We start from the raw sequence: 20816 nt of genomic DNA, 5'->3' as shown, positions 1-20816 counted from the left end.
GTAATAACAATATTTCAGTGCCGATATTATTATTATATATGTATATTGTATTTATGTACGCTGAGGAAGTAATAAGTGTTCCGCGGCGGGTGAGAGATAATAGCGCGCCGCGGCCGGTTCGCGTGCGCGATCTAGCGAATAGCCAACGATGTACCTGCGACCCGCCGTCCGCGGGGCGACCCGCCGCGGACGCTCTGCCGCTCGCGCGGGTGGCAGCACCTGAAGCGCGGCCAGGCGGCCACCGCAGTGCCGGCAACGTGACCGCGTGCGGGCGCGCGCGGTTTGCGTCCCGCGCAAAAAATAAAAAACCGTATCCGACGCGTACGGCGCACGCGGCGCCAACGACCGACGATTTGACGCCGCATAGCATTGATGCTATTATTATACCATCGTGAGCGGATATCCTGGTGTGGGTGGGGGCTGACGGTTTCGATGGGTTTCGAGAGCCTCCTCCAAAATATGATGAGTTTCGACAGCCCTTTCCCGCCGAATATTGGTCTCACGTTTATTAATATATCATTATTATGTTTATAGACAATTATTATAATAATAATAATTTGATTATATCGATTAGGTAACGACGATATTGTATTATGCGATTCTGAATTACTTATATATGGATTTTTATTGTTTTTGGCCGCCGTCCGTCTTGCTAGAAATATCAGACGGATTTGATATAAGGCTTCTTTTACTCGTTTTGATCGTAAATCAAACATATTATGTTTTTCATCAGTGTAGGTACCTACGTTTATAAAAGTTAAAAGTGAATGTGAAACTCGTCGAGAAGCCACGCCATAAAAACGCAAATAATTGATTTAGCTAAATAAAGCGACTGCCTACCTATATATTTGCTTGACTATTTCCCACAGTATTATATAATCGATGATGTGTTTATACAGTCAATTAAATTATAAATAGGCAATAAATAAATTGTTTTATTTATATGAACGATTAAAGAGAGCGTTTAGAATTAGATTCCTACCTACTTCAACCATAGTGTATTATAAATATGTTAGCTATTTTGGATTAGTGGTGTTCATACATAGTTAATTTAAACATACTTTTCAATTGGAAAAAGTCCAAATATACTTTTCAAAGAGTATTCTATAATTGTTAAGAAAATAGCATTTTACAAGTTAAATTTAATATCATACATTTTTACATATAAACATACCTAGGCTATTATACGAATGTTACATATCACCTATTTATAGTGATTACTGATTAATTTATTTTTATTAAAACTCCGAGATTCCAAATAAACTGGTAAAAACATTTTAAGAAATTCCAATTTTATGAATTGTATTACGAATTTACGAGGTTACATAATATTTATAAGTACCAATTATAGTATTTTGTAGGTAATCTTTAATTTGTTAGGATAGTCAATTTTTATTTTTACCTCAAAAGAAAACAATACGTGAACCGGGTGAACGTTATAAACATAAATTTATTTATTTTAAGAAATCAAAGAGCATGGACCTAATTTTATTTTTGAAAATCGAATAGAAATTGAAAATAAATTATCAAATGTTTTAGGATTGAACGAGATTCTATATTGAATACATAGCAGGTACCTAACGTTTATTATTATGTAATGATAAGAGATCAATATACGTTCAAAAGATTTAATGCATATTACCAGTAGGTATCTATATTTTATTATACAATATGCTTTGTTTTATATTTAATAATTAATAATAATAAACATGGACGTTCTCACGAGGGTGGGTGGTCATGGGGTTTTAACCCCTCCCCCCATCAATGAAAATTCCTGAGAACGCCACTGATAATAAGTAATAACTATTCATTAATACGTAACCTGTCAATATAAATACAATTACCTATGAAGCACAAGTACACAACGATGCCTTTAACTATATATATAGAGAATGTGTGTTTGATTGAAGAAGGACACGGTAAATATTTAAAAATTTAAAATAAATACTAGTTTTGAAATCTGTTTGAAGAATACTCATACGAAAGCCGGAGTCAGTGGAACCAAAAAAATGTCAATAGGTTAGTATTAGCTGCTTATATCCTACGTTAGATAATAATATGATCTTTAATCTTTATAATACTAATTATTAAAAATATGTTTACCTATTATTTACTTATGAATCAATACCTGGAATAAATAAGTAAATATATATAAAAAAATAAATGATATAGGTATAGATCTTATTATTACCAACGTATCGTCTATAATATATACCTGTGTAAAATTTGAACTACCTACCTATATTTCTGCATAAATATTATCGTCAGTAAGGTGTTTAAGAACAACACAAATCAAGAAAGTGTACTATATTCAACTACCATGATAAAAATTCAAATTTTCACGAATATTGTTTAAAGCTTATACTTGTTTGTACTTAATAGTTAATACAATAGAGCTTTTGAAATGTATAACCTTAACACTATTATGTTTCACTGTAAGCCATCCTTTTCAAAAATATTTTCATGCATATATGTTGGCCTTCTGGGTGTCTATTATTCGATGTAAGTGCTCCTGTGCTCCACGGCTATTCAGTATTCTGTTCAGTTTATTTTTCTAAGAAATTGTATTTTGACCTCAGTAAATTATTTTTTTCTCCACTTTACATATGAATAAGGGCATCATGAAAATATAATAACAAATTATACTTGTAAATATATTTAATTTGTTTACATGACGCGTATAATGTATTATTTACCTATTATAATATTATTATTATCTGTTATTATCTTTTTTGTTATTTTTTAAAATTGTTTATAATTTTGTATAGGTGTATTGTCTGTAAAATATCTATAGGTATACATGACTAAATAAATCCTCTTTAAATGTGTGACGAACGTAGTTTTATCGTTAGGGATACCTTAACATACGTCAGGTTGAACCCAACTATGAACTATTAGATTAGGTATTTTGATGTTGATACGCCAACGTTTTCAGAAAAAATATCGGCTTAAAAATTTACATTGGAAAAGAGGAGGGGGCCTTTGTTGAAAAAACAGAAGTTTGTATTTCCATTCTCCACATGACGCTCCTCAAACAGTGCAAACAATCTCAAGTCTTAAAATATTATCTTTATGCATATTTAAAAATTCTAAAAATCAGATTTTGAATAATGCATAATACATATTGTAATCAATTAGTATAACCTAATCTAAAAATACGAAATATGATTTAGGATTATAACTCATAATGTATCCAATTAACATTTCCCAAAATTATATATTATATGTTATTATTATATGCTCAAGCAATAAGATGTCATCCACTGACGGTTGAAAGCATTTTGATAAACTGTGTGTGCTCACGAGTTCGATTATAAATAATTTAATAATGCCTCCTAATATTATTCCAAATTTGATATTGTATTTTTTTTTAATTACCCATTCAAAATTGGTCCTGCCTTGCTAAAAGATTTGGCCTTCACGTTTGAGAAGATTTTAATGGATGATTGTATTTTTCGGAACGCTTTGTAACGATTTATAGATAATTCTCGTATGAAAATACCTAGCTTGCAAGTTGTAGGTTTGTTTCATTTGAAACGTACGATTTTATTTACTACGAAAAAGATTGATTATAATGTCTGTATAGTGCAAATGTGTACGACTGAAGCCCAAATTGGGTCTTTGTAAGACTAAAGTAGTTTGTTAAATAAGATTAATTCCTACTAATGAACGTAATAAACCGTTGAGAATTATTTTTTGTTTATTTGTGGTACCACGTCCTCCCACATGTTAAATAGTTTCTTATCTAATGTTTTATATAATGACTAAATATATTAATTTAAGTTAGGTTGAGGTCATAGACTCTTAAATATGTTAATGTTCCTCACCAGAGTCATTCATTTAATCGATATGAATAAATAAAAAAAAAACTAAAAATATTCTGTTAAAAAAATGCACTTTTATTTTGTCAAGTACCTACGTAGGCACTTAAATTATAATGTTCTGGTAATCAGTACCTGTAAGTTGTCATATAAGTATTAGACACTGTTACTAGAAATAATATTATATAGGTACTTCCTATATTATACATTTTAGTTTAATTTGTTATCTATAGATAACATATTTTTTTAATGTTTCACTACTCTAAGCTATTAAACATTTTTATTCGTTCAAAAACAAAAATGCGTTAAATTTAATCTAGTTGTAAACCGGATTAAGACGATGAGCGATGATGATGAGAAATAACGTTATCGGTAAGTAGGTATATAAATTGTATTTCAATCAAGTTACGTTTCTAATTATATGTGTCCATAAAATAAGCGTATGCATTAAGCGCAATGCGCATTACGATTTCAATTAGCATAATTTAATATTTAAATTGAAATATTGTGCATGTTTTTGAGAGTTTGAGTATTTCTTTTGATAGGTATCAGCATTCAGTACATTTATTAGTTATTTTACTATAAAAAAATTGTTATTTTACATGTATTGAAAGAATTGAGTACCTAGTTATGGTCACAATATATACTTATATTGGTGTATTGTTAATGTTCGAAATTTAAAACACGTGTTGAAACGATATATGCATTTGATTTTGAATAATTTGTAACAATTTATCAATTATATGTATAACATATTTGTCCATATAGCCATATAGCCATATATAGCCATATAGGTACCTATATCGTTGATAATGTAGCAAGTACCATTGTCACGTAATAATAATGATGGTTTTCATATTCAACCCTTCTGCAGCACAATACATAATTTTATAATTAATATAGAATATGTATAATCATTTACTACCAAAAATGCATTACCGAATTTTATTTTATCTCATGTAGGTACGTATTAAATAAAATAAAATTCTTTAAAAAATAATTATATTCCTACCTAATAATATATCTACACAGTACCTATACATGTTTTCAAAGATATTATATTATTTCATCTACTTAGTGCGTATAAACTATTTTATTTGATAATTTATAAATCTTAATATACACGAATAGTTATTTAAAATAGTATTCCAATCATATGAATAAAATACCTTTTAAGGAGATTCGATACCGTGATTTTGTGTTTTTGTCTAACACGCGTGACATAGTATTTTAGACCTGTTTTTTGCCAAACATACCAATTGATCTATAGAAGCGATAACAATTCTAAAAACACATTTGAGTTTGCCGTCAAGTCTACTTGAAATCGACTTTCCCACATTTTTGATTTTTTGATTTTAACTTCTCCGAAAATTGAAATATAACAATTTTTAAATACTCTTTTTTAATGTGACATTTTTAGGAATTTGGGAGATAATATTAAAAATATCGGAAAGTTAATTTCAAGTAGACTTGACGACAAATTCAAATCTGTTTTCAGAATTTTTATCGCTTCATTAGATCAATTGGTATGTCTGGCAAAAAACATGTTTAAGATACTATGTCCCAGTATGTTAGACAAAAACAGAAAATCACGGTATCGAATCCCCTTAACACTATACGAAAATATTGTAAATATTTGAAACTGTTTATTATACCAGTCATAATATTAAGCTAAATATTATGGTTTTATGTATACAGAGTACTGACGTACATATTATGTATTATGTCTGTATATAGTATTGAGTGTAATTATCATAATATTTGTGGATATTGCCTGTTTACAAAATAATGGCCAACTTTAATGGGCATAAATTGTTCTTATTTCTTTTAAAACAGCAAGCTCATGAATATTTGTATACACATATTTTTTTAAAAATGACATCACTCTGTCGTAACGTGATATTGTTTTTATTGGTACTTAAATCGTTATTTTGTCCTGATTTTTCAAACTATTTCTGTGAATGTGGTATACGAATTTAAACATTCGAACTACTTATGATATTTTTTTTAAAAATCTGATCTTATGTAGGACACATACATAATACAGAAAGTGAATATTATCCTCAAATCAGTCAAATCTGTTTTGTTTTATTAAATTTAAAATCATCTAAGTACCTATCTATTTAATATTATACTTAGGTTGACTATATTTGATAGAATTTAAATAACTTACGGGATCAATCGACTACGCATGTATACTCTACGTATATACCTACCTACTAATATATCATGTTCGCGATATTACGTTTATACTATAATATTATACATTGTTATTTTTATTAAGGCCTCGCTGTAGTGGTACAGCTATAAATCGAAAATATTTAAGGGAAAGCGAATCTTAAGTATAGTAGGTGGATTTTGTCACCTGTGTTGTTCTTCTTGTTGACGATGAACCTGGTGAGACTCGACTGACGGATCATGGCCGTGGACTTGATGACAAACTTGTGGGCGTGCGACGTGTGCGACGCCCCTTGGTCGGTGGCTCGGGACACACGAGTCTTTCCTCCCGGCGGCGCGTCCGTCGGACGCCATAAACCCACCACTTCGGTGTGACGCATCTTGTGTTTGTCACGTGGTCACAGCAACCTGTGAACATGTGCACGCAGATGGTTAAAATTTGTAATATTATTTTATAGTTGCATGACTAAAAATAAAGATACGCATTGACAATAACGCGTTGTACCTATATGGACATTGTTGGTCGTGCAGGTTACCTCAAACTTTTGTAATCCGATTTTGTTAGGTAGGTAATTATAGGTATAGGATATTGTATACATACGTATTGATTGGTATGTATATATACTAAGGCTTTGACAATTTCAACAACCACTTGTCCATGTACCTAATAGGCGTACACCGGAGAAGATACTATATACTTATTTGTTAGTATCAAAAAAGCAGAAAAAATAATAAACAGTTGTGGTACCTATCGACCTGTCCAGTTTTTTATTTGTATAAAGTTTTATTTCAACTCGACTGTCCGTACAGCAATAAACGCTGCGGGAAAAATAATATTCGACAACACACAAGTACAACGTATGATTTGTATGTAAACAAATAATCGTTGTCCTCCCATTCCTATAATACTCCTATAAACATATAATATATTTTATTTTTAATTATTCTTCAAGAAGATAGTGGGATCTACTGAACATGGAGTTAACAATTTGAATTAAAAGTCCATTAAATATTTAATTCAATTAAATAATTACAATACATTTTTCTCGCATAACTAAAAGGTCGATATACAATTGTTATTAATTTAATAAATATATAATTTTTTTTCTTCATCTATATATAAATAATGTAATATTTTATGGATGCGCAAGATGTCAGGGTGTAGCCGCGTAGGTAATATTTTATAGCTGGCAATAAAATGGCAATATTATGGTGGTTGTACTTGTACCTACTATATATTGAAGAATCAAGACCAATACAATGGTTATAATAATCATAGTGCAATATTGGTTATCATAAAAATTTAAATTTTTTTACCCATCAAAACTAATCAATTAAAATATATTTATTAAAAAGTTAATAAGACATATTATGTGGACAGCGGATAACATTTCGAATTTGATACGTTCAACAAATATATGATTGTCGATTGATCTATAATAAACTTTGATTATATCTGAAATGACATTTATTTTTTCAGTTCCCAATTTTTTTTTATAGAGGAGTAGCTGACTGCTGTATGGCCACCATTTTATTTTTTCTAAAAACTATACTAGTCCCTTACTTTATTTAAATAAACGCCCTACATACATGCAGTATTATTTAGCACTTTTATCAACATATGTTTTTGTGGTTTTCAATAGTTATTTACATATTGTACTAAATACAAATTAAAATACAAATACTTATTTTACTATTGTCACAATATTATTTATTTGTTTAGCTATCAACATATATTAAGAATGTCATATATTTTATCGTCCAGTTGAAGTATAATGTGTAATAACAAAATTATATAAATTACGGTTAAGGTATGCAATTTAATAATTATTATACTTGATATTGCAAATTGCAATGTAGGTACCTATAATTCCTATACCCTGAAATAGGATTGAACATAATATATGATGTTGACTAAAAACGCGTTCCAGCAGGATATTATGAACTGTATACTTACAAGCTATAAGTACGTCAAGGAAGGTTCTATATGTCACTGTTTAAAGGTGTGTCTATGAGTGTGACCTACATGGCTACATGTCCGATATGACAAATGCAATGACAAAATATAGAACTATAAGATCGCAAATAAGATGTGATCAAACATGCTTTCTACGAATAGGGTAAGGCAAGGTCTCCTATAGGTGTCAAGGGAAATTAATCAATGCTTTCTCTATTCGTTTCCTTTTATTGAAACGCTACTAGGTACTTCTCTTAATTATTTATTAATTCATATAATGTAATTGATTAATTAAAAAAAGTAAATGCATAGTATTAAAAAAATGAGTACCTGTCAACAATTAAATTAATTGTATTAATATTCCATATTCATTGTGTTTTGTAATTAGACAGGTGCATTGTACTTAATACGAGCGCTTGATAATTTAAAATTTTTTATCGTACTGGTTAACGATAGGTAGTCGACATAAACACTTGAACGCATATGTGTTTTCTAAATTGCCTATCATTCCCGCCTAAATTGTCGAAGTTTTATCCAATAATTAATTGACAATATTAACTATGAAGTAGATTCATAGGTGTGCAGCTCAGGGTCTCAGGTCAGGTGTAGGAAATATTTTTTCCTGACCATATTCTTTAATGCCCCAAATATAAAATATATTATAAGTTTCGTATAATGAATAATGATTAATATTAAATTCATACTTCATACTTGAATTAAAATCAATAACAAAAAAATGTAATATAATAATATTTTATGAATGAGATGTCACATAATAAGGTGCCAAGGTGGTTTTCAGAATATTATATGGACATTATATGGTACCATGTATTATTTAAACGTCGTTACGAACGGAAAAATTTATTTTGTTAACAATTATTAAAAGACAAAATTAATCGCCAATTATTCGTATATATAAGTGTATTTAGTAAACTCTTGAATAATAAGTACCTATATGTGTTTATATTAAAACAAAATTAGGTATGTTACATAAAATGTATATTTTCTTAATATAATGTTTCTCAAATAACCGTCTATAAATAACTCGTGGAATATTTAATGGTATAAGTTTAAGTACATACCTTATTATATTATTATTGAAACGAATGAGGTAATGATTCGAATCAATCACGTATAAACGTTATGAGAAAATAATAGGTTGTATATACACTTAACTATATATACACAAGCATCTACTAATTTGTATGTAACAAAGATTAATTTTTAGTCATCTTTATAGTATTATAATGCATAGTAGGATCTATATCACTATAATAGGCCCCTACACGAGATTGTTCAGTGGGACCCATTTTATTCTAAATAAATAGATAAAATAGTATAGGTAGGTGCTTTTTAAATACAAATAAACGAACAGAAATGGTTAGGTACATTAAAACATTTGAGGTACCCAGGTACTGAAATAGATAATTCTATAATATTATAATATTCAATAATATATTATTATAATCCAATACACTTTTCATTTTAATACAATAATAATAATAATAATAATAATAATAATTTTTTTTTCATGTATTAAACTGAAACGTTATTTTATTGTTAATTTCCTAGCAGCTAGAATAATAATGCTAGATAATAAACTTAAGTAATATTATCGTGGTTTCTTAGTTCATGTAGTTGGTTATGTTTGTTCGATTCTGGAATGAGTATAATATACAATTGAATAAATGGACGATTGTAAGCTGTTGTAACCGTTGTAGACACATTGACCTCAACAAAACTCGGACAGTCAATTTGAGAATACCATTCTATATGTATATTATTATTTTTAAAGCCATACAATTTAAAACCATTTCAAAGTAATAAAATGTTAGTATGCAAAATTGTACACAGTTAATGTGAACTGTATGTGTTCTCCATTAATGTTGTCAGCTTCTATCTGCGCCAAATGTGTTACATTTAGATTAAGAAAATACATTTTGATATATACAAAGTGTAGCACACATATAACAAGTTATATATATTTTATAAAGATAGTATATCTTATTACTATCAACATTTTTATTTTAAATTTAATCGTGAAAATAATATAATGTAATATACCTAAAATAATATTATATTATTATTAGATAGGCGGTAGTTATTATTAAAAAAAGGAAAAATATTTTGGATTTATCAAATGAATTATGGGTTTCGACGCAAAGAATAATAATTTTTCCCTATGAAAATGAAAATAATAAAATTATATATATGCAGTGTACTGTCTACGGCAGTTACATATATTTTATTTATGATTTGTTATATTTTTAAATATATGCATATATGTACCTACCTATTATTTATATTTTATGCACCTATGCAAATTAAATATTTAGAATGCTTTAGAGGTGTGTTAATAGGGTTTAAATTTGAACACAATATGCTTTATTATGGAAAAATAAATATGTTTTTATAAGAGTGTATTAGTTTTTTGTTATTGGTACACAATAAATGAGTTTTTTTATCCAATATAGTACCTACAATTCATGTAAAATATCATAGTGTTAACGGTGTTATCGTGTTATTTTAAGAAAATAATGAGTACTGCATACATAACAAATTAATTTAATATAAAAAATATTATAGTAAAATACGACATTATGATTTAATTCCTTTTCATTGTTAATGCAAGTCCATGTACATAACCGTTGACGACTACCTACATACGATTTTATTTTTCTTGTAATCCAATAATAATATTATAATATAGAACATCTAAATCTACATGGTATAGGAAATTGTTATGGCTTTAATCTCGAAATGTATCTTTATAATATTGTAGAACTTGCAGTATTTTGCTGCAAGTTCTAGTCAAAATTAATAAGTACAAAATGTACCAAATACATAACCAAAGACTACTATATTGTTTTGCCCATTTCTATTTTATATCCAATATAAAACTATACAATAATTTATATTATGATGTATAATGTACATGATATTATGTTTAAATGTATGATACAAACATTTTTTTTTTAATCTCAATAACTGATTCATTTGATTTATTCGAATAATGTAAGATTTCATACCATTTTATGGTAATATTTAAAATTTAAATAGATATACAATTTCGAACTGTTATTTTTTATAAATACTGTTTAATACATTTATGTTAGATCCTTTTATAGTTTTATATTCATTATAAATTAATTCTATACAATTGTCAAGATTTTATAAAACAGAATAATACTTACACATACACTCTTACCATATCTGTTATGATATGTAAAATTGCCACTTGGCGTATAACAAATAATAACAATGATAATTACTATTATATTTCTTTCTTGTCCGTTCAGATTTCGCAATAATTCTCGAAACTATTAGGGAATTGAGAACAATATTTTTTTTAGTACAATTTAAACTGTAAGATGCATTCGTTGATAGGAAGTAATGTTTTAATATCGTGCATCGTGATTAATATTTTATCAAAATTAATATTGCTGGTTCTTGATAAACAGAAATCAAAACAATAATTGAAAATGTCTATATAATGGTTTCTTGTATGAGGTACATTATCCACGATAGGGGTGAACGTGGTATCCAGCACACTTGCTTGTAGAATATCATAAATAATATATATTGTAATAATGTAATATGTGTAGTATGTGTAGTCGCTTTTACGAATTTCATGTTTAAATTTGATCAAAGATTATTTTATTACATAGGTACCTAGTTAATATACGTATTGATTTAAATTAATATTGGGTTTAGACATTACCAATATAACACTAGCAGGTTAGTACAATTTTTTTGGGTAAATTAAAAATATTTCGTCTTACTGTCATTAGACCATAATAGTCTCGTATATATATGTGTGTGTGTGTGTGTGTGTAATTATTGACTAGGATTTTATTTACTGACCTTCAAATCGTCATAGATTTAGAATCAAAATAATTTATTGTATATAACATTAAGTGGACAATTACTGCAGATATAATAGTGTGACTTAGTTGGCATATAGTGTAGTCTATATGTCTATAACTTAGCTATCCAGTGAGTCGTAATGAGGTAAGATTATGCAATAAACCTATGATAATATTTATCCATGCATAAGTTTTATAATTGGAATATATTAGTCGAACAGTATAGAGTACCTAAAGTATTATACCGTCGTTGCAATTTTTGCGTGGCTCCAATTCTCTATAATATAGAGGTTAGACGTCATAACATAGATATTTAAAGCATATATCATGGTATAAAATTATGGCAATCATATTAACCTCTGTTCAAACCTGCAGTCGATTTGTACCTCTATATAGTGTGGAAAGTTTAAAATTAAAATTCTTAAATATTATTTCACTATCGATAATGAATTACGATTCAAAAATCATAAAAAAAAAAAAATTACCTTTTGTCCCTATGTTATGCCCGAACGGTCGCAGAAGTGTTGAACTAGATACTATTATAATATTTTTAACTATTGGTAAATATGAAATGTTTTTAGTTGATATATTACGTAATGATTTTGCTTTGATACAGTATAATATATACCTAACAGAAAAAATAAGACTCTTGAAAGACACACATCATCTAAATAAGTGGTTTGTTGTACAAGAGAGACATGATATAAGGTTTATATTATACAAGTAGGTAGGTATATAAGCGAATATTTTGCGTTAGGCCATTAATTTATAATATTATAAATAAGCAGGTTATCGATTACCTTGTTAATACTATCTCCATAAATGAAGTGTTAACTTGAATATAAAAAATGTCAACGCACACATCATGACTTGTTATAGCAATGACATCTAACAAACAAACACAGTTCAACAAATTTTGTATAAAGATAAATTATGATAATTAATAACATAATATAATATTTATTTCATAAAAACACGCAATTATTAATTATTTTAATGGCGTTAGGTTTTAAGTTTTATACGGGATATGGCATTTGGACACAGTTTATGTATACAAAAACAAAATAAATATACTGACAAAACCCGTAAATTGTTATTATATGGAATGACCGAGGAATATTATCATAAATTACATTAATGCAATAACTTTCCAATATCATATTTTATATTCTGAGTGGAGCAATGAATGTATAGATTTTACAGTAATTATTTTTTCTGGTGTCTGTCATCACTGTTTGAGACAGTAAAAATGTTTCAATTTTCAACTTTAATATCTTTTTAAATAATTGGGAAAACCCAGATTTTCAACGCAAAACCGGTTTTTGAAAGTTTTTCTTATTTTGTTTGAATTCAAAAACGAATAACCGCGCATACTTGAAATTTCCACAAAATGTTTTTAATACCTAACATTTTATATAGATTATAGGAACTAAGGTACATGATATAGTTTTCAAAATATTTTGATTATTTTCGAGCTTGTATTTATATTGTATTTTAAATGTTCGATTTTTTTTTAATTTTTCCCCGATAAATGTCGATAAAATTTGTTCACGTAGTCAAGAAACTTGAAAATTTAATACAAGATTCTTCATAAGTTATTTATATTGGAATAAAAAAAAAAATCGAGCGTATGAACTTTAAACATTGACAAACTTGGATATTCACTCGTAAAATACAATTTCTCATCACTCGATTATAGTTATTTTTAAATTGAATTCTATGAGTATTAACCTTTGATACTTGAAACCAGTGGTGTACCTAAGGGGGAGGCCAGGATCCATTTAGTGAAATTTCAGGTTAAATTGAAACATTGCATACATATTGACATATTGCTTTATGTATATTGAGGTACTATATATATTGCGGTCCAAAAAAAGAGGAACTGGATCATATAGCAGGTTGTTCAGGAACGAACAAGTAGTTTATTGATAGGGTAGAGACAATCATGGAAAAGAAACAGTCATTGGAGAAAAAGAGGCAGAGGACTGAAGCCACTCACCAAGATTCAATAGGTATCCTTAGTTAAGCCTAAACATTGTAGCCTGTAGGCCAAATAAATTGCAATTAGCGACGTTCACTAACGTTGACTATTGTGTAAAATGTCCTGTATGTTTTGTTTATATTATTGCCAAACAACTATTGGGACAGGGAGGCAGCAATATGCAATATCCATATTTCCCTCCCTGTCCAAGATTCAAACCGGGGGGAAAAAGTTGCTATGTATAATATATATACTACTTACTATATTATTACATAGCCATAACACTTGGAGTACGTACTTTTGATGTCACACCTTAGGTTTTTCGTTTTTTGATAGTTTATAACAGGGGTTAGACAACCTTTTTGATGTCGAGGGCCAAAAAATAAACATATATTTTTCACGGTCCACAATTTAAATATTCCTTATTTTATTTTAAACAAAAATGTATAGTTATATTAAATTTAGCTTATTAATATTTAACAAGATATCTACAAACAAACAACGTTCTAATTCACAGATTCCAATCCATACTATCTTAGTCCGTGATTTGTATACAAATTATAAATTTTAGTCACGGGCCACATAAAATTACTGGCGGGTGGCCGACCCCTGGTCTATAATATGCATTGTGAAAATTGGAATTTAAATTATATATACTTGCTGATAAATTATAACCATAAATGCTTAAGAGTTACGTTTACATATACTTCGATGGTGCCTTCTATTTTTTAGAAATGGATTTCCATTAACTGTTGTGTTTAAACGGTTTACACGGTTTTTCAAATACTGTTGATTAAAAACGTTTTAGGGAGCCATCAAGGAAATGTTAGATTGTCAGAACTTGCTTTGATGACGATTCATCGTAATATAACATTAAACATATATGAAAAACGATGATTATAATATGTTTAAAAAATTAATTTTAAATCTATAATCTTTATAAAATAAAATTGTGCAATCTCTATTTGTGTTATTTATATCATAATGATAACCACCCGGCTTCCTAAAAAACTCTACTTATGAATAAGTGTTAGTGAAATGTGCCTATCCCCGACTAGTAGGTAGTCAATTGAAAATAATTCCACGTCACTGTTTTAAATATTTCACCCTTACTAAAACTATTATTTTTCAGATTCAATATAGCATTTTACCGCCTACCGTATTATTGGTTTTAAAATAAATTATACTATACCTAATAACAATATAAGTATACATATAATAAAATATACTTAGCTAGGTAGTACATAATAAAAATTGACAGTCTGTCTCTGCCCAGAATCGTTTTTCGTACTGTGCAGTGATTTATCTCATTGAATTCAAATTTAACACATCCATTACAGTGATCTACTTAATGACGATAGGTACTCTCGACACCTTTAGGTACGCCTGTACAGCATAGCCGCCAGAGCGGTACTTACTTAATACTTGCCCACTTTTTTCTTTTTGAATATTATACGATCGTTGCTCATTATTATTGTACGAAATTTTTATTCTAAAATGTTCCAATATAACAAACAAAACTAAATTTTACGTTTTAGTAGAATTTTTGTTTTCACAATGGACATTATTATACGACATATTTAGGATAAATTAGAATTTAGGTGCATTCATATTGTTTTGGAAACCTTAATAAATTAACTTACTAGCTGGCTTACTATGCATTATCCGTATTTATTTGGTCTTAAAATGTTTACCTTATTGTGTTTAACATAATATACTATACGTATTTACCATTAATGTACAAATATTCTCGTACTTAGTAAGGTTAATTAAACAACGATATATGAGTGCAAATTTCTCTTTATTTAACAACATTTTATAGATGGCTTATAGTGTTGAATATCTAATGGAATTATTAATTTGTTTTTGTATACACGTATGTCATAGTACCTAATTAATCAATAATCATCAATTTATATTTATAAAAACAAATCGCGTTGGATCAACATATATAATAGCAATAACGTAATGTATTGTGGTGTTGTACCTATACAATTTTCAATAAAATTGATAAATATGAAATATTATTGTGTGGATAAAATATATATATTTATTGTATTATACTATTATGTATATGTATATTGTCATAATATATACTTCCTCTGAATATTTTATGTAATGTTTTGGTAAACAGTCAACTAGGACCATGATAGGCCTATATAGTCTATATATATATACAAATTGTACATTGTTTGGTTAGGTAAGTAATGACTAAGTATACTAACAAGTCTTGTTACAAATATACAAATTAAATAGTGCGCCATCAACGTGTGATATACGGAAATGGTGGAATAGTGATAAGGTATTGCTTTTTTAACCACTGTTGTTAATAATATTGTACAATGAAAATGTCAGTTTCATACCTATTTTGTATTGTCTGTATAAGTTATCTATTGGAATTTTACAAAATGTAGGTTTCAAATAATAACCAATAATAAGTACGATAACAAGTTACGAGGATATCACTAGGTACAAGAAAAAATAAAGAATTGGAAGACGATGGGACACGGGACGAATAAAAAGTATAATGGTCCACGATATGGGGTTTTTTTTATACCGAGTGGGTAGTGAGTTTCTATAGCTTGTGAAGATAAGTATTACCTTGTTATTATAGATGTGAACAAAGTATCATTTGATTTTTGTAATTATAAAACAAAAATAAAATGTACGAGCATGTCGATAGTTTTAAGAGTGGCCGTTAATTTTCAATCGGAATTATCCTTGTATGAAATATGAATGATGACTGAATTTGACAATTTAGTATATATTACCTATATATAATATATATTTGAACATCGAATATATTGAATATATATATATGAACTATATTTCACAATTGCAGTAATTTTAAATTGCTTTTAAAACGACTAATAAAAATGAAAGTAGGTTTTAAATTTTAAAATAGTAAGAATGACTGGTAGGTGTTTTATTTCAATATGTATGAGAATTAATGATGTTTAAGACAGTGGCGTATACGTCATAACTTTTGTATGGAGGGTGAGGGATCAGTGGGAAAAAACAAGCTAACCGATGTACAAGGAATAGAGGTTTTAAGGTATCTATCTTATACCCTGAAAACATTTCATACACTTTCTTTTTTAAAAAAAAAGGTCATGGGGATATTATGTTTATGATATAGATATTATTCATTTTCTAATAACTTAAAAAATGTGTCAAATTTGAATTTAAAAATAAAAATGTTTCAAGTACCTATGTCTTGTATTTTACAGACAAAACAAACAAATTAAATGGATTGTATTAAGAAATCATTAAATTATGATGATAAATTGAGGAAAAAGTTTGTTAAGATGTATACTAAATGTTTTAAACAATTTATCAGCGACTACTATAAATACAATTATACAAATAACTAAAGAGCATAGAATACCCAGCAAAAAATTTGATACTTAATTTTTTTCATACTCATAAAAATGAAGCAATGAATCATCGTATTCTAAACCTGATTCTGGTCAAAGCTTAAATAATAAATTATATTTTGAAAGACATAATTTGTTTGATTTACAATATAAAAAGAACGGTTGGACATTTTTTATACGACTGAAATAAATTGTGGATAATTTTTTGATATTTTATTATTTTGATAAACGGAGAAATAAAGAAAAGTACAACTGTACAGTCGGGTAATGTAGATACAATTTTCGTAGACGTCAGTATTTTAATAGGCATTATGACTATCTAAAATATAACTTTTTATACCTACTGGTTTAGAAATAAATAATTTTTAATTGATTTTAATAAAAAAGCATTCGGTTGTTTGAAAAATAATAGATATCATTATCATTATAACCCATATACTAGAATATCAATATTATAAGTTGTTGAGCGGCAAGTTAAGATTTAACTTCAAGAAAAAACCTAGCAATTTTTCTATTTTTGAATTGATTGTATTTAACAAATTAAGAAAATTATTAATTTTCGTGAAATAATATTTTGTCATAAATGTTATTGTTATTTTGTCTTGTTCAGGGTTCAATAATGATGGAGTAGAAAAGTTTGACATTTTCGAAATCATTGTTATTTTATAATTTGCAAGATTAATTAATATATTTTACATTGTCGATTTGTAATTAATAATAAAAATATAATATAATAGATGGTAGACCATATATTATCTTAACCATGAACTAGATATCACTAAAAGATTTTCTAAAAACAAAATGATATATTTTACTCATTTTCATGTAACATATGACAAATCATTTTTAAATGAGATTTTTTGTTTTTGGCATCAACATTTGGTATTTTAATATAATTGACATAGGAATTAGTTCGGTCATGTTTATGTCAAAACTAAGGTCGTTTCATTGAAAAACATTAAATATATTTATTATTTTAAAATTAACATAGGTACAATAAATTATCAGTTACACTTGTAAAATATAATATTTGCTGTATTAAATATTTCGGGAATTTATCACGTACCTACATATTATATTGACTATTGAGCTTAGTAGGCATTATTATAGACATTTTTGAGAATACTATTTATTTATTTTTTATTTGTTCTTTAGGAATGTGGGCCCCACGCTGAACATATTTATGTAAATTATTTTTTTTTCTATTTTAATTTGTATTGTCAAAATCTGCTAGGTACATGTTTTTAAACAGTAAATGGATTTATGATTTTAATATTTTTGTTAGGAATAAAGGATTGGACGGATTAAAGAATATTATACTTGCATCAAGTTGAATAATATGGATTTAAAATTAAAATATTGATCAACATTGTATAATAATTTAAATATTTAAATAATTATTATAACTTTAAAAATATAATTAATATTATAATAAGTATAATATTACTTTTTTTTTTTTTTTATTTTTTTTATTTAAATGCCCTGGGGCTTTATTATTTAAACGACCCAAAGGTCTTTATAAATATGTTTGACAATTATACATATTTTACATACTATGATACAAAATATATATATTACACGTTGATGGAGACACTTCCAATGAAGTGGCTCCTGCCTTAATTTAATATCTTAAACTAAGTCGTATGGTTTCAGACGCTTAAGACGTCTGATATCCTTGGAGTTATCTAATAATTGTATGGCTAGTGTATTGACATGGTGATCTAGCCTCGTCTCGTGCTTGCGAGCAAACCTTTGAATTTCGTCTGCTACTGTAGGCAGCATCATATCACGGTGAATTGCGTTGTTTCTTTCGAACCGGTAGGCTGCAGTGATGGTCCGAAGAGCGATGTTTTGACAGCGTTGTATTATATCGATGTTAGACTTACTGGCACAACCCCACAGTTGAATGCCATAAATCCAGATCGGTTTTATAATTGCTACGTACAGTAGACGTTTGTTTTCGATGGTTAACTCGGAGCGGGGTCCGACTAACCAATAAAGTTTTCGCATTTTTTCTTTAATTTTAATTTTTTTCTGATAGACGTGGTGTTTCCAGTTTAGACGAGAGTCGAGGTGCATTCCAAGATATTTTGCTGAATCTTTTTGTGGGATTGGTGTTTGATTCAATACTATTTGGATATTTTCGGTTTTACGTAACGTATAGTTAACGTGCACCGATTTATCGCCATTGATCTTAATTTTCCAACGTCTTGTCCAGGCAAATATATTGTTAATTGACTTCTGTAAGTTATCAGTTGCAGTGAGCTGACTATTACGTGTTGATAAAATTGCCGTATCGTCGGCAAACATAGCTAATGTTGTGTTGTTATCGTTTGGTATATCAGCCGTATAGAGTAAGTACAGGATAGGTCCTAGAACACTACCTTGCGGTACTCCAGCTGATATGTCTTTCCATTCGGTTATTGCTTCTTCGTGTACGACTCGAAATTGACGGTCGGTCAAGTATGATTCAAGAAGTGCACACCAAGTATGTGGTAGCTGATCACGCAGTTTGATAAGGAATCCTTTGTGCCAGACTTTGTCAAAAGCCTGGGCTACGTCAAGGAATACTCCACAGCAGTACTTTTTTTCTTCAAGAGCTTTACTAATCACATTAATTACTCGATGTACTTGATCGATTGTCGAATGTTTGTTGCGAAATCCAAACTGATGTTCTGGTATAAGATTTTTTCTCTCTATAATCGGTTTTAGGCGTTTAAGCAGAAGTTTCTCTAAAAGTTTAGATAAACTTGGAAGGAGTGATATCGGTCGGTATGATGCGACATTTTCAGGCGGTTTTCCTGGTTTGAGTAACATGATCACTTGTGCTCGTTTCCATTGTTCTGGAATGTATTCCATGCGCAAAATAGCGTTGTATATGTGTGTAAGATGAATAATAGCCTTCCTTGGAAGTTCTTTCAGCATTTTTGGACTAATTTCATCATAGCCTGGTGATTTTTTTGGGTTTAAATTGTTATCAATTTCTTTAATAATATTACTTATTCATTTAACTGTCATCTTGTGAATAATGCATAATTGGATGAGATTCAGTAGTTATTTATAGTCTAATGTAAATATTTTGTAATTAAAATACTTTTACAAGAAATATAATATATAAGTATATTACGGTATACCAACGATTAAAAGTTAAATGATAGAGCAAAGTTAATCTTTTAAGCTAATAAAACAAATTAAAATTAGTTTTCATAATATTATATATTATATAACAATAGTTATGAAAGTAATAATATAATATTTTAATTGTTAATGTTAACCGAATGGACGAATGGTTTAAAATATACATTTATGATACCACACATAATAAAATTAACTATAACCTAAGTGAAATCTAGAGAATAAAAATAAAACAGTATGGGAGTAAACTATAGTAAATGACGGACAGTGATTAATTGCAATACTTAATAATTTTTGATCTTCATATTATTGTGTTACATAGCATCGCGTTAAATATCAAAAACATAATTAAACTTAATATGCAGGGTGTGCATTTATAATGAGTACTATTAACCTATAAAGGATGATAAACCAAACATGCTAAGCCTCTTTTTCCTTCATATCGCAGTTATTTAAAATATGATTTTTGTGTTTTTAATTATTTTTTTGGATTACCTAAGA

At 28.2% G+C, this 20816-nt stretch overlaps 1 protein-coding gene across 2 annotated transcripts in view; it reads right to left on the bottom strand.

Annotated features, from left to right (window-relative positions):
• The window catches only part of LOC100169090 (protein phosphatase PP2A 55 kDa regulatory subunit), an 82755-nt gene that overhangs the window by 5749 nt on the left and 56190 nt on the right, over positions 1-20816 (bottom strand). Inside the window, exons 1-2 of one of the 2 annotated variants that reach the window (XM_029489498.1) lie at positions 12308-12436; positions 6187-6407 (exon numbers count right to left, since the gene is read on the bottom strand). In XM_029489498.1, the coding sequence (XP_029345358.1) occupies positions 6187-6379 (193 nt within the window). In that variant the 5' untranslated portion in view covers positions 6380-6407; positions 12308-12436. Of the gene's footprint in view, positions 1-6186; positions 6408-12307; positions 12437-20816 lie in introns of those variants that run through there. The other variant, XM_003243887.4, reaches the window with a different exon arrangement.

The sequence above is a fragment of the Acyrthosiphon pisum genome, chromosome A2, assembly GCF_005508785.2.
Source record: "Acyrthosiphon pisum isolate AL4f chromosome A2, pea_aphid_22Mar2018_4r6ur, whole genome shotgun sequence".
Lineage (NCBI taxonomy): Eukaryota > Metazoa > Arthropoda > Insecta > Hemiptera > Aphididae > Acyrthosiphon > Acyrthosiphon pisum.
This window is presented reverse-complemented; position numbering and strand designations above follow the sequence as displayed.